At 38.9% G+C, this 13,557-nt stretch overlaps 1 protein-coding gene across 4 annotated transcripts in view; it reads left to right on the top strand.

Moving 5' to 3' along the window:
• Positions 1-13,557, top strand: part of DCAF5 (DDB1 and CUL4 associated factor 5) — a 109,349-nt gene that overhangs the window by 75,147 nt on the left and 20,645 nt on the right. For all 4 annotated transcript variants that reach the window (XM_045448107.1, XM_045448108.1, XM_045448109.1 and 1 more), the window contains exon 7: positions 5,234-5,300. In XM_045448107.1, the coding sequence (XP_045304063.1) occupies positions 5,234-5,300 (67 nt within the window). The remainder of the gene's footprint in view (positions 1-5,233; positions 5,301-13,557) is intronic.

Raw genomic sequence — 13,557 nt, 5'->3', positions numbered from 1 at the left:
GATCGAGCTATGCCATACTTCCTGTTACTGCTGAAACAGCACCCATTACTTTACCTTTGCTCCTCCCTTTCACCTTTTCACATCTTTACCCAAGGCCAGCTCAGTGCTCAAATCTATCTTGCTTTGCCTCTTGTGAATCACCAGTCATCTTATTTCTCATAATGGCACCTAGTGATTTCTACTTCATGGAATGGTAGTCATGTACCTACATGTATGTTTTCTACCTCATTTAAGCTCCTTGGGAACCCAGGTATTACCTTACATATCTTTGTAAGCCCCAGAGTATCTGGCACAGAAATGCTTCGTTAGTATGTAATCAATGAATCTTTACCTCTAACTAGTAGGTGGTTTTGCAAACAGGCTTGAGAGGAAAGCCCTTGGGCTACTGAATTCCCGCTTCCTAATTTTAACAAGGAAAATGTTATAAACTACAGGGAGTTAGTTACTGGATGAATCCTAAAGTCAGGGCAACAAGGATTCACTTTTTTCTTGTTTTAAGGAAACTTTTTAAAAGTGTATACTTTAGTAGCTTTAAGTATATTCACATCATTGTGTAACCATCTCCACCATCCATCTCCAGAAGTTTATCTTCCCAAACTGAAATTCCATACCCATTTAACAGCAGCTCCCCACTCCTCCTTCCCTCCAGTCCTTGGAAACTACCATTCTACTTTCTGTCTCAATGAATCTGACTACCCTGGGCACCTCATAAGTGGAATCATACAGTATTTATGTTTTTGTGATTGGCTTATTTCACTTAGCAAGTTCAAGATTCATCCATGTTACAGCACAAGTCAGAATTTCCTTCCTTTTTGAGATTGAATAATGTTCCATTGTATGTATTAACCACATTTTTTATACATTGATGGACACTTGGGTTGCTTCCACCTCTTGGCTAATGTGATAATGCTGCTGTGAACACAGGTGTACAAATATCTCTTAGAGATCCTCTTTTGAATTCTTTGGATATTTTCCCAGAAGTGGAATTGCTGGATCGTGTAGTAATTTTAATCATGTTTGAATTTTTTGAGGAACTACTTGCTGTTTTTATTTTATTTTATTTTTTTAATTTACATCCAAATTAGTTAGCATATAGTGCAACAATGATTTCAGGAGTAGATTCCCTATAATGCCCCCTACCCATTTAGCCCATTCCCCCTCCCACAACCACTCCAGTAACCCTCTGTTTGTTCTCCATATTTAAGAGTCTCTTATGTTTTGTCCCCCTCCCTGTTTTTACATTATTTTTGCTTCTCTTCCCTTACGTTCATCTGTTCTGTGTCTTAAAGTCCTCATATGAGTGAAGTCATATGATATTTGTCTTTCTCTGACTAATTTTGCTTAGCTATTTTTTTTTTTTATATTAGCTATCCTAATGAGTGTAAGGCAGTATCTTATTTGGTTTCAATATGCATTTTCCCTAATGATTAGTGATGTTGAGTATCTTTTCATGTGTTTATTGGCCATTTGTATATGACCATTATATATTTTTTTCTTTTGGAGAAATGTCTATTCAAGTCCTTTGCCCATTTTTAAAACCAAGTTGTTTTTTGATGTTGTTAAGGAAACTTTTTAATTGAAGTCTTATAAGATTAGTCTTTGAGTGTCCTTGTCTTGAGCATATTTCTGTAATGACTTGTCAAGTAACCATGAGCCAGCCGCTTAGGGACTTTTAGCTCTGATCTGATTTCTACCATTCCTTCCAGAGTAATAATAGAATCTTAGAATTAAATGAGCTTCAGAGAGTGTCTTAGTCTGTTATGGCTGCTATAAGAAAACAGCACAGACTGGGTGGCTTATAAAAGGCAGGAATTTCTTTCTCACAGTTCTGGAAGCTCAAAGTCCAAGATCAGGGTTCAAGACCAGCAAGGGTTCTGGTGAAGGCCCTCTTCTGGGTTGGAGACTGTGGACTTCTCTGTGTGTCCTCACATAGTGGAAGGCAGCTTGGGACATATGTTGGGTCTCTATTAAGAGTGCTAATTCTGTTCATGAAGGGTCTACCCTCATGATCTAAACACTTCCCAAAGGCCCCACCTCCTGATATCATTACATTGGGCATTAGGATTTCAACATGTGAATTTGGTGGGGGAACACTAACATTCAGACAATAACAGAGAGCAACCAGATGAGGAAACTGGACCCATTTCTTTTTCCACTGTGCCCTGGGCTACATGACCTAGCCCCTGTGGGTAGCATTTGCTTTATCTTTAAACATGTCTTTCTTTGCCTCCTTTCTCATATTCCCACAAGTATTTTGAAGACTGCTGAATTGATTTTTAATTATTGTAAAGTATTTACATTAGACATGAGGTTGTGTGTATGTTGAACTTAACAGTTTTTGGAATTGTTCACACTGTCATTTTTAAGTAAGTTTTCTTTAGAAAACTATAGGCCTTTCTTTTTCTGGGAAGATAAGGAGATGAGACCAAAAGACAAGAAGTAATGCTGACTTCAACTTAAAGTAATATACTTTTGTTCATCTTTGCAAGTAAATGAGCAGTCAGATTTGCTGACTTGTTGCTATTAGGCAATGTTAGACAATGCTTTTATAAGTCCTAATTAGAATCAATCTGGTTCAGTGTCCTATCTGAGATGAAGTAATTTGGAGCTGCCACATAAAAGGGGATTGCTTATGCCCCTGGCACTAATTCATGGCTGGGTTGGCAATGGCTTCCTGTTCAAAGATGTCAGTTGACAGCAGGGAAGTTTAGGATGCTTACCATTGCAAAAAAAGATCTCTGGGAAGCTCCTAATTTTTTTTCTGCATTAAAAGGTTTTGTTTTTTTTTAATTCTGATAAAAATACATATAACATAGCAATCACTATGGAAATTATATGGAGGCTCTTTGAAAAATTAAAAATAGAATTACCATATGATACAGTAATTCCACTACTTAGTGTTTGCTCAAGGAAAATGAAAAGATATATGCACCCCTATGTTTATTGCAGCAATATTTACAATAGCCAAGCTACGGAAGTATACATTGATAGATGTATACAACCCAAGTATACATTGATAGATGAATAGATTAAGAAAGTATGTGTGTGTGTGTGTGTGTGTGTAATGGAATATTAGTCATAAAAAAGAATGAGATCTTGCCACTTGCAACAGTGTGGATAGTCTTAAAGGGTATTATGTTAAGTGAAATAAGTCAGAGGCAGATACCATATGATTTCACTTATATGTGTAATATAAAAACAAAAATAAAAACCAGAAACAGACCCATAAATACAGAAAACAAACTGGTGGTTTCCAGGGAGAGGCACAAACTTCCAGTTTTAAAATAAGTTAAAGGGTGCCTGGGTGGCTCAGGCATCAGGTTAGGCGTCCGACTTCAGCTCAGGTCATGATCTCGCAGTTTGTGGGTTCAAGCCCCATGTCAGGCTCTGTGCTGACAGCTTGCTCAGAGCCTGTCTGCTCCGGATTCTCTCTCCCTTTCTCTCTGTCCTTCCCCCACACACACTCTGTCTCTGTATCTCTCAAAAATAAATAAACATTAAAAAAAATAATTAAAAAAATAAGTTCAGTCATGGAGATGAAAAGTATGGCATGGGGAATATAGTCAATAATATTTTGATGGCATATGCTGACAGATGGTAACTACACTTATCATGGTGAGCATTGAGTAATGTGTAGAATTGTCAAGTCACTATGTTGTACACCTGAAACTAATATAACATTGTATGTCAACTATGCTTCATAATAAAAATTTTAAATGTATATATATATACATATACATACATACACACACACACATACATATGTACATAACATAAAACTTTCCATTGTAATCATTTTTAAGTGTGCAATTCTGTGGCATTAACTACATTCACATTGGTGTGTAACCATCACCACTGTCCATTTCTAGAACTTGTTCATTCCAAACTGAAACTCCATACCCGTTTAACAGTAGCTCCCCATTCCTCCCTTCCCCCCCAATTCCTTGGCAACTACCATTCTACATTCTGTCTCTATGACTTTGACTACTCTAGGTACCTCATAAGTTGAACTATACAATATTTGTCTTTTTGTATCTGGCTTATTTCACTTAGCATAATGCCTTCAAGATTCATCCATGTTGTAACATGTATCAGGATTTTCTTTTCAAGGCTGAATAATAGTCCGTTGAATGTATATACCACGTTTTATTCATCCATTCATCCATTGATGGACATTTAGATCTTTTCCACATTTTGACTATCATAAACATTCTTCTGTGAACATTGGTGTACAGATAGCTCAAGTTCCTGCTTTCAGTTCTTTGATATATACCTAGGAGTGGAACTGCTAAGTCATATGGCAGTTCTATGATTAACTTTTTGAGGAACCTCCATATGGTGTTCCATAGTGGCTGCACCATTTATTCCCACTAGCAGTGCATAGGTTTTCAATTTCACCACATCCTTGCCCAACACTTGTTTTCTGGGGGGTTTTGGTAGTAGCCATCCCAATGACTGTGAAGTGGTATCTCACTGTGGTTTTGCTTTTCATTTCCTTAATGATTAGTGATGCTCAGCATCTTTTCATGTGCTGCTTAGGCATTTATATGTTTTCTTTGAAGAAATGTCTGTTCCAGTCCTTTGCCCATTTTTGAATTAGGTTGTTTGGTTTTGGCTGAATTTTATCCAATGAGTCTTTTAATTGGCAAATACTTTTTTTTAAATCTTTATTTATCTTTGAGAAAGAGAGCTAACGAGCAGGGGAGGAACAGAGGGAGAGACACAAAATCTGAAGCAGGCTCCAGGCTCTGAGCTGTCAGCACAGCTGACCTGACGCAGGGCACGAACCTATGAACAGCAAGTTCATGACCTGAGCCGAAGTTGGATGCTTAACTGGCTGAGCCACCCAGGTGCCCCTTATTGGCAAACACTTTAAAGAGGGTATTTGTTGCATGACGCCTTATGAATATGTGCCCATTTGTCTTATTTATTTAAAAAAATCTCACTTGGGCACCTGGGTGGCTCAGTCGGTTGAGCATCCAACTCTTGATCTTGGTTCAGGGCATAATTTCATGGTTTGTGATACCGAGCCCCACATTATCATGGAGCCTGCTTGGGATTCTCTCTCTTCCTCTCTGTCTCTGCATCTCCCCGGCTCCTACCCTCTCTCTCTCAAAATAAATAAATAAACTTAAAAAATAAAGTAAAAAGTAAAAAGAATCTTTGTACACGTAGGTAGATAGATGTATATCAATATATAAATAATAAATATATATATTTTTTATCCCAACAGTATATCCTTTCAGGCTCTGATGACTTTAACCTGTATATGTGGAGAATTCCTGCAGATCCAGAAGCAGGTGAGTATATCCTTAGTATGAACCTACTCAGTGTTGGCTCTACTGACCTTTGGCATGCTGTACCCTGAAAGGACTGATCTGTAGCAATAGAGGATGATATTTCTCTTTTAAGAGAATAAGCTTATCAGAAAAGCAACCAAAGGAAACTAGCATAAAAATTAGAAGCCAGATTTCACTCTAACCTTCATACAGATCCTTACTGACATAGTGATGCTCAGATTTTTTTCCTCCTAAGAACTTTTCTTTAGACTTCATAGATTTCCATTATGTATATTTTCACACCTGTAATATTTTTATCTTGCTTTTACATGCTTTTTCTTTATTATCCATCTGCACATTCCTGTTTGTTATGTACAAAGAGTTGTTAGGGCCTCTTCCTTTCCTTTGGCCTCCCTGGTGATGTCAAGTAAAGGGAAACTTTCTTTGTTGATGGATAGGCTCACTCCCTGGATTTGGCTGACCCCAGATATCAAAGAAATTAGGAAGAAATATTTCTGCGTTTTCTCTAGATGTATTCTGAAAAACACCTGCAGCTTTCCATAAATTTGGATCTAGGCCATCTGTGCTTTCAAACAGCATGGATTGTTCTTCATTCTTGATAATAGTGTCCTCGGCTCAGTTGAGTCTTACACTGGTTGCTTCCTACTGGTAGGAAAATGTCTATTTTTTATTCTCAAGGACAGCTCAATATAGCCATCTGCTCCAGTGATACATGGCATCAAACTGGAAAATGGCCATTAGGAAAGTAATAGGAGACTAAGCCAAGTGTAGTACATAAAATTTGTCTAGTGCTCAGAGTTTAGGGAAGTTGTTGGCTTGCCCATTACTAAATTAACAATATTGTTACCAAATATCTGCCTTTCAAAACTTGTTGAAGCCTACTTTTGATGTAACTATCCTATTACTGTGGTCTGGTTACTAAACAAGTTGCAAAAGGCCTTTTTTCCCTTCTGGAATTTGGAAAGCATGAGGAAGCAGCTTACCTGTGAAGCACGACCAGATGGGACAGCAGCAGTCTATCTGAAGCAAAGCGGTATTCTAGCTCTAGAGGTAGTTCTGTAGTAGGTCTCCTACCCCCCTAATCTTCTAGATTGATTAGCTGAGAAATAATCTTTGGGCTTAATTTTATCTTTTACCTGATCTAAAAAAGCTCTTAATTATTAAGTCAATGTGACTTTTAAAATAGAAAGTGGACAACCCCCTTCCTGTGGTACTGTTCTCTGGAATCTTTTTCATGTTTGTATGAAGAGAGAACAGAGAAGATTTAGCAATGGTAGTCTAGGTTTTTTTCCTCTCCTAGCTAATTTTTGTACCGATTTAGGGTACGGGCCACAATTAGGCTGACTTTTTTTTTTAGAGGGAGAGAGAGAGAGTGTGTGAGCACACACGAGTAGGGGAGAGGCAGAAGGAGCAAGAGAGAATCCTAAGCAGGCTTTCACTTGGCGTGGAGTCTGACGTAGGGCTCAATCCCACGGCTCTGGGATCATGACTTGATCCAAAATCAAGAGTCGGACACTCAACCGACCAAGCCACCCAGGCACCCCAAGCTGACTTTTTAAGTATAGATACCTATGCAGTCTTGGAGTTGGCAGGGACCTGATAGCTGATTTAGGATTCCAATATTAAAACCAGGATATGGATACCTAGACTTTCCAAGTATTTTTATAGGCACAGCTGCTTTAAAGGAATTCAGTTCTAAATTCTCAAATTCCATGTGTATTCTTTCGTAAAATCAGTATTCCTAAGAAAGTACCCATTTTCTTTCCCCACTTCCCCCTTTCCCTTCTACTTTAGAAAACAAAACAAAACACCCAGAAAACCTTTCAGAAATTTACTCCATAAATTTCTGACCATTTGAACCCTAGAACATTGTGCATTGCTGTGAGGTATATAAACCTCCAAGTTGCAAAAATATATTAGGCTGAAATTGGGGGGGGAGTGTAGGTAATGTGGCAATATTATTTCAAGGAGGAAAACAGAATAATGTAAATTTTCTATTAAAAAAGGACTTATGGGACACCTGGGTGGCTCAGTCAGGTAAGCGTCCAACTTCGGCTCAGGTCATGATCTCTCATTTTGTGAGTTGGAGCCCTGCATCAGGCTCTCTGCTGTCAGAGCCCACTTCGGATCATCTGTACCCCCAACCTCCCTGCCCCTCCCCTGCTCGCACATGCACGCACACTCTCTTTCTCTCTCTTAAAAATGAACAAACATTTGTTTTTAAAAAAGGATTTGTAGGACTAGATCCAGCAGAGGAAGCAGTAGGTAGCTCCTGCCATAAAGGTGTCAGAGAGCTGCGGCAACAAAGCGTGCTAGAAGAACTCAAATTCTGGAGAAGGAAGAGCCCTTCCTAGCCGACCAGAAAGTGCTGACCTTTGTTTTTCCTAGGCGCATCTGGGCGGAGGCTGCAGATTGGGCTGCCTCAGGCAGGCTGCTGGGGGTCAGAAGAAATCAGAATTTGCAATGACCACATGGGTTGATATGACAGAGTACAATCTAGGAGTGCCTCAAACCCATGGCCATTCTTCCCCGTAGGACTTTTGCTGAGTGCTGGGGTTGTCCTGGGAGCTAGGGGGCTGGGCTGGAGAGGCAACATTCAGTTCCCACCTTAACACAGCGTTTTGGAGGCAAAGGCTCCCTAGTGGGAGGGGCCTGCTCCACTGGGCATTTGCCAGATTGTGAACCTGCACAGGAAAGGAGGATAAAGAGCTAAGCTTAAAATCTCCAAAGGACAGAACATTCAGAACAGCGGACAACAGAGACTTGTCAGACTCCCCATTAAAAGCCCAGGAGGCTTACACTTGAGAATGAGGCTGGACCAGAAAGGCTGAATGAGATTGCGCAATCTTCTGGTGCTTAGGACACAGACTCCAATTAGAGGAAGGCACCTGCCACATATACCCTCCAGGTCTTGCCTTTGAGACCTCTGAAACCAGAAGTAGACTTATTCCTACTAAAGAAGCAACCAAGCCCTGACTTAGTTCCTCTTGATTAGATTGAGGATGATCAGCCCCTTACCTTATTTTCTATAGAGTGGAATGGGTATGGAGGAAATCAGCTTTAGTCTGTTAGTCTTCTTGGGCTGCTATAACAAAATCCCACAAAATGGGTGACTTTAAGAGCAGAAATGTATTTTCTCTCACAGTTCTGGAGGTTAGAAGTCCAAGGTCAAGATGCTGGCAAGTTTGATTTCTCCTGAGGCTTCTCTTCTTGGCTTGCGAATGACCACCTTCTCACTGTGTTCTCACATGGCCTTTTCTCTGTGCACACACATTACTGGTGTCCCTCCTTTTTATGAGGACACCAGTCCTATTGGAGTAGAGTCCTACCCTTATGACTCCATGTAACTTTAATTACTTCCTTAAAAGCCTATATCCAAATACAGTCACATTGGGAATTAGGGCTTCAACATTTGTATCTGGGGGAGACATTTCAGTCCATAGCAGTCTCTATGGTTGTCTCTCCCTCCCCCCCCCCATACACACACACACACACACACACACACACACACACACACACTCAGTGTCCAGCATACAATAAAAAATTATGAGGCATAAAAATATGGCCACTAATAAAGAGGGAAAAAATAATAGGAGCCAACCCACAAAATTATCCATATATTGAAACTAACAGATGAAGACCTTAAATATTATAAATGTGATAAAGAAAATAGAAGAAACATGGAGAATCTCAATGGAGAATTGGGATCTATTTAGAAAACAATTATGTAGACATTCTAAAACTGAAAACTGTCTCTAAAACTAAGAATGCACTGGGTGGATTTAACCTACAGTGGACAGGCTTGTGAATAGAAGGCAGGTCAATAAAAAATATCAAAGGTCAGTGAGAACAGAGAATGGAAAGAGCAGAACAGTGTAAGAGACAAGTGGAACACAGATGATCTAGCATATATGAAATTGAAGTCCCAGAAATATAAGAGAGAAAATGAAGCAGAAACAATATATGAAGAGGTAATAGCTAAAAGAATTTCCCCAAATGAAATATACTAATTCTCAGATTCAAGAAACTCAGTAATCACAAACAGGATAAATGCAACACACTTAGGCACATCATAAGTCAAATTCTTGAAAACAAAAGATAATGAGAAACCAAAAGCAGCCTAAGAAAATGTACAAATCACTTATAAATGAGCAACAATAAGAGTGATGGCCAAATTATGGAAGTCATAATATAATAGAATGACATCTCTAAAGTGCTTAGAGAATTAAAATCTGCCAACCCAGAATTCTATATCCAGGGAAAATATCTACCAAAAATGTAGGTTTAATAAAGACATGTTTGCAAAGAAATTATAGAATTTTAATGTAATCACTTACAGGCTTCAATGAATTAATGCATCTAAATACTGAGCATTGACAGGTGCCAACATCATAAAAAGAAAAGCAATTTGACATTGTGTGCCTCCTGATAAAAGAGTACAATACTACTAATAGGCTTGCCAAATACAACAACTCGGAATAAAACCTCAGGATCCAGCTTTCAGTTTGCAGGAAGCACAGAGGACAGGGGAGCAAATTGTGCTATGGTGTGAGGATACCATCCACAAAACCCAGACTGTCAGAAATGATAGGTCAAATGGCCTGTTTTCTCCAATAAATACATTCTAATGAGAAAAAGAGCAGATGGACAGGAGGAAACCTATTGTTTAAGAAATGTAAAAGACATATTAAATAAAACAAAAACCAGGCAAAACTGAAGTTTTAGAAATGCACACTTGGATGAATAAAATTATTAACAATGCAGAGAGGTGATTAATATAGCAATCAGGATAATAGTTGATTAAGGGGGTGGGAAAGGGTTGTAATTGGAATGAGGCACATGGGGCATGAAAATGGCCAGAAAATATTCCAAGTTTTGACCTGGATGTTGGTTATAAGGGTGTTCAACTTTATGAATCTCCCCTTTTTGCACTATTTTCTAGATATTTTTTTAATTCCTCAAGAAAAAAAGAAAAATTAATAAATACTTATGAATCAAAGAATAAATCACAATAGAAATATAATTTTCTCAACTAAATAAAGATGAAGACATGAGATCCCAGCATTCATCCCATGAACACTGCATGGATATTTGGCCAGATCAGTGGTCTATAAAATTTTCTGTTCACATACCCAACCCCACAATCATTTTTTCTTGAGTTATAACTTACATATATTTAAGTACACTTTTATTGAGGAATAACTTAAAACCTCTGCCAGGATATCCATCATGATAAAGTGCTTGTTCCCCCAGGGTAATGCCAGTGACTAGAAAGTTCTTCCATAAGTCTTACTCTGTTTCCCGGTAGTTTCTTGAGTGCTGGCTTAATGAGAATGGCCCTTCTTCCTCTTCATAGCTTTTTACTCATTTGAAGGTAGCACTCATGTCCTCTTCTAGATCTTCTCCAGAGACAGCACCCCCCATGTTTAGTTTAGCAGTTCTTCAAAGAGATGATGTTTGTTTTCTTTGCTCTACTGATTTCTCTCCTCTGGATTTGCTCTACCTCTGTTTAAGGGTTCACTGAATAAGCTCAACAGATGAAGTCTGACCAGAGAAAATCTTGGCTCCTTGATATTTAGTGTGCTACCGGGTGTTTCAGGAAATACACTCGGGATCACTCAAGCTGTTTTTGGAGGCCCCAGAACCCGTGATCTGCTCATACTTAGAGTTGGCTAGGAACTCTGTGGTTTCCACATGGGCTGTGGTTGGCCCTGGATTCCCGTCCTTTACTTGATGCTTGGGTTTCTTTGTACACAAGGGAAGAATAGGACGTTATGATTACCTTTCTTGTTGGATTTGCTAACTGGTAACGGAGGGGTTTGTTTTCTCTGTATTGCCCTTCAACATTAGTCTATCACAATAAGTCTGCCCCTTTGATCATTGTCTTGCTTTGTGTGTAAGCACCTTTTTGCATTATTTTTTGTGAACCTTGGCTCATTTAGCGAATGCAGCCATCCTGCCACTCTTCTGACAACCCACCCACGTTCTTTTCTTTTCCCTTGTTCATATATCTTTCCTGTTCCTTTCTATTCTTTTTATTCTTTCTTCATAACTTTCACTATTTTTATAAGTAAGTACTTCTTTTTATCAAAATAATACAGGTACATATTTTTAAGTCAAATAATATTACAAAACTTTTTTCTTTTTTTTTTTAAACACAACAGTTCCTTTTTTTTCCTGTAACTCCTGATATCTTTGAATTTTCAATATTGGACATTCTCTATTGACTTTCTGCTCTTGAAATCAGCTACTTTCCCCGAATGGGAATCTTTGAGCTAGTGGTATTTGCTTGGTAGTTAAGCCATGATTCTAAGAGCCAAATAGGAGAATAGAGCTATGGCTCTCACAGATCTATACACAGATTTGTATTTAATCCCACCCCGAGGTCTCTGCCTGTGTGGGGAATGGGCAGTTTCCTGGCCATGTGTGCTCAGAGGGGAGCATAATGGTATAACTGCCTCTTTATACAGGCTCTCAACTCCTCCTGTTTTGAGCCCTACTCTTAAACCTGGCTTCAGGGATATTTAGAACCCCTCATTTTTATATGTAACCTCTCTATTTAAATGTTGGCAATGAATTTGTAACTTTAAAAACATTCAGCAGTGTTCGGCAAGCCAAGCATAGTATATGAGGTAGATGCAGCCTGTGGGTTCTAGCTTTGAATGCTCAGATTACAAAAAGTCTGAGGGGAAATTCCTACTTTAATCTATGGCCTCTTTGATTTAAACAAAATATGGATGAGGCCGAGCTCACTCACTCTATGCATGCCTGCCTACCAGTTGAACAGAAGATACTAAGGCAGGCTAATATGGGGAAACTGCCTTGCTTATATGCCTTAATAAGACAAGCCATCAGCACTTAACGCATGCCTGCTGTATGCTTTGCAGGGCATACCAAATGCTGAGAGAACTAGTGGAGAGCAGTCCTGAGTGTGAGCCAAAAGCAAGGGCATCCTTTTCTTCTCCACTCTCCTGTTCACAAAGACTGAAAATCACTGGGGGAACTCCAGTTCCAAACTCCAAAGAGCTGAAATGTATTTATTATATAAATGGTACTGATTTAACAAATTGGCTAAGTAATCTGCTTGGGGCTTCCCAGTAGGCTGAGGAAATCATTTTGAGATGTAAGACCTAATACCCACCATAAAACTAGCTACCTGGCAAGAGTAAGCTGTTTTTTACTTGATATCAAATAACTCATTTTCACTGAGAACAAACTGAGGGTTGATGGGGGGTGGGAGGGAGGGTAGGGTGGGTGATGGGCATTGAGGAGGGCACCTTTTGGGATGAGCACTGGGTATTGTATGGAAACCAATTTGACAATTTCATATTAAAAAAAATAACTCATTTTCTAGAAATCTCTCTAAAAATTAGAGGAATGAGTAGAACTGGGAATTTTGCTGTGGCAAAGAACAGGCCCATCAGAATGTTTTGCTCTTCTGAAGTACATAGGAAGAGCATCTTTTTTATGTGGTCATTCTGAAGCTAAAATAAACAGAACAACAGTTATGTATAGAGCCAGTGTGGTGTATTGGAAAAAGCATTAGGCTTAAAATCATACCTGGATTCAAGTCCAGTGCTGCCACTAACTGGCTGATTGAGTTACCTTACAGCAATTGTCTGAGCGTTAGTTTCTTCTGTAAAAATCCTTCTCCTCCCATGAAATGATTTAACAGTTTTGGGAGCTTTCTGAAAACTATGCGTTTCAAATGTAAGACATTGTTACTGCTATGTATATTAAGATACTAGCTCCCTAGTAACTTAGGTATGGAAGTAATGAAGTTTGGCAACATGTGGTGGAGGTGGGTGTCTCTAGAAAATCTTCATATTACTTTCTCCTTCCCTTTCTCCTAATTCTTGCTGTAAAGATCTTTAGGGTTTTCACAGATAGAGTTGCTTCCCTTGAGATATGCCTCTATGCTAAGACCTTACTATTTATGGAAAGAAGCATAATGTAATAGAGTTGGTAGGCCTGTGTTTGAACACCTGATCCATTTGTCTTCTGGATTAGCCTTCGGAAAAATTGTTTAACCGTGCCAAACTTATTTCTTCATCTGTAAAGGAAGAATATTAGCAATATAAACAGTACAACCATAGTAATAATATCTGCCTTCTTAGGGATATTGTTGAGGGTTATTCAACAGCTACTCTATAATGATATTTCTCGTGAAGAAAGCTTTCTCCCTTTTAACTTTTCTCTGAGAAACTCCTTAGAATCCAAGACATTGCCTTCCTCTGGTGCCCTTGTGAATGGCCAT

The sequence above is a fragment of the Leopardus geoffroyi genome, chromosome B3, assembly GCF_018350155.1.
Source record: "Leopardus geoffroyi isolate Oge1 chromosome B3, O.geoffroyi_Oge1_pat1.0, whole genome shotgun sequence".
Lineage (NCBI taxonomy): Eukaryota > Metazoa > Chordata > Mammalia > Carnivora > Felidae > Leopardus > Leopardus geoffroyi.
This window is presented reverse-complemented; position numbering and strand designations above follow the sequence as displayed.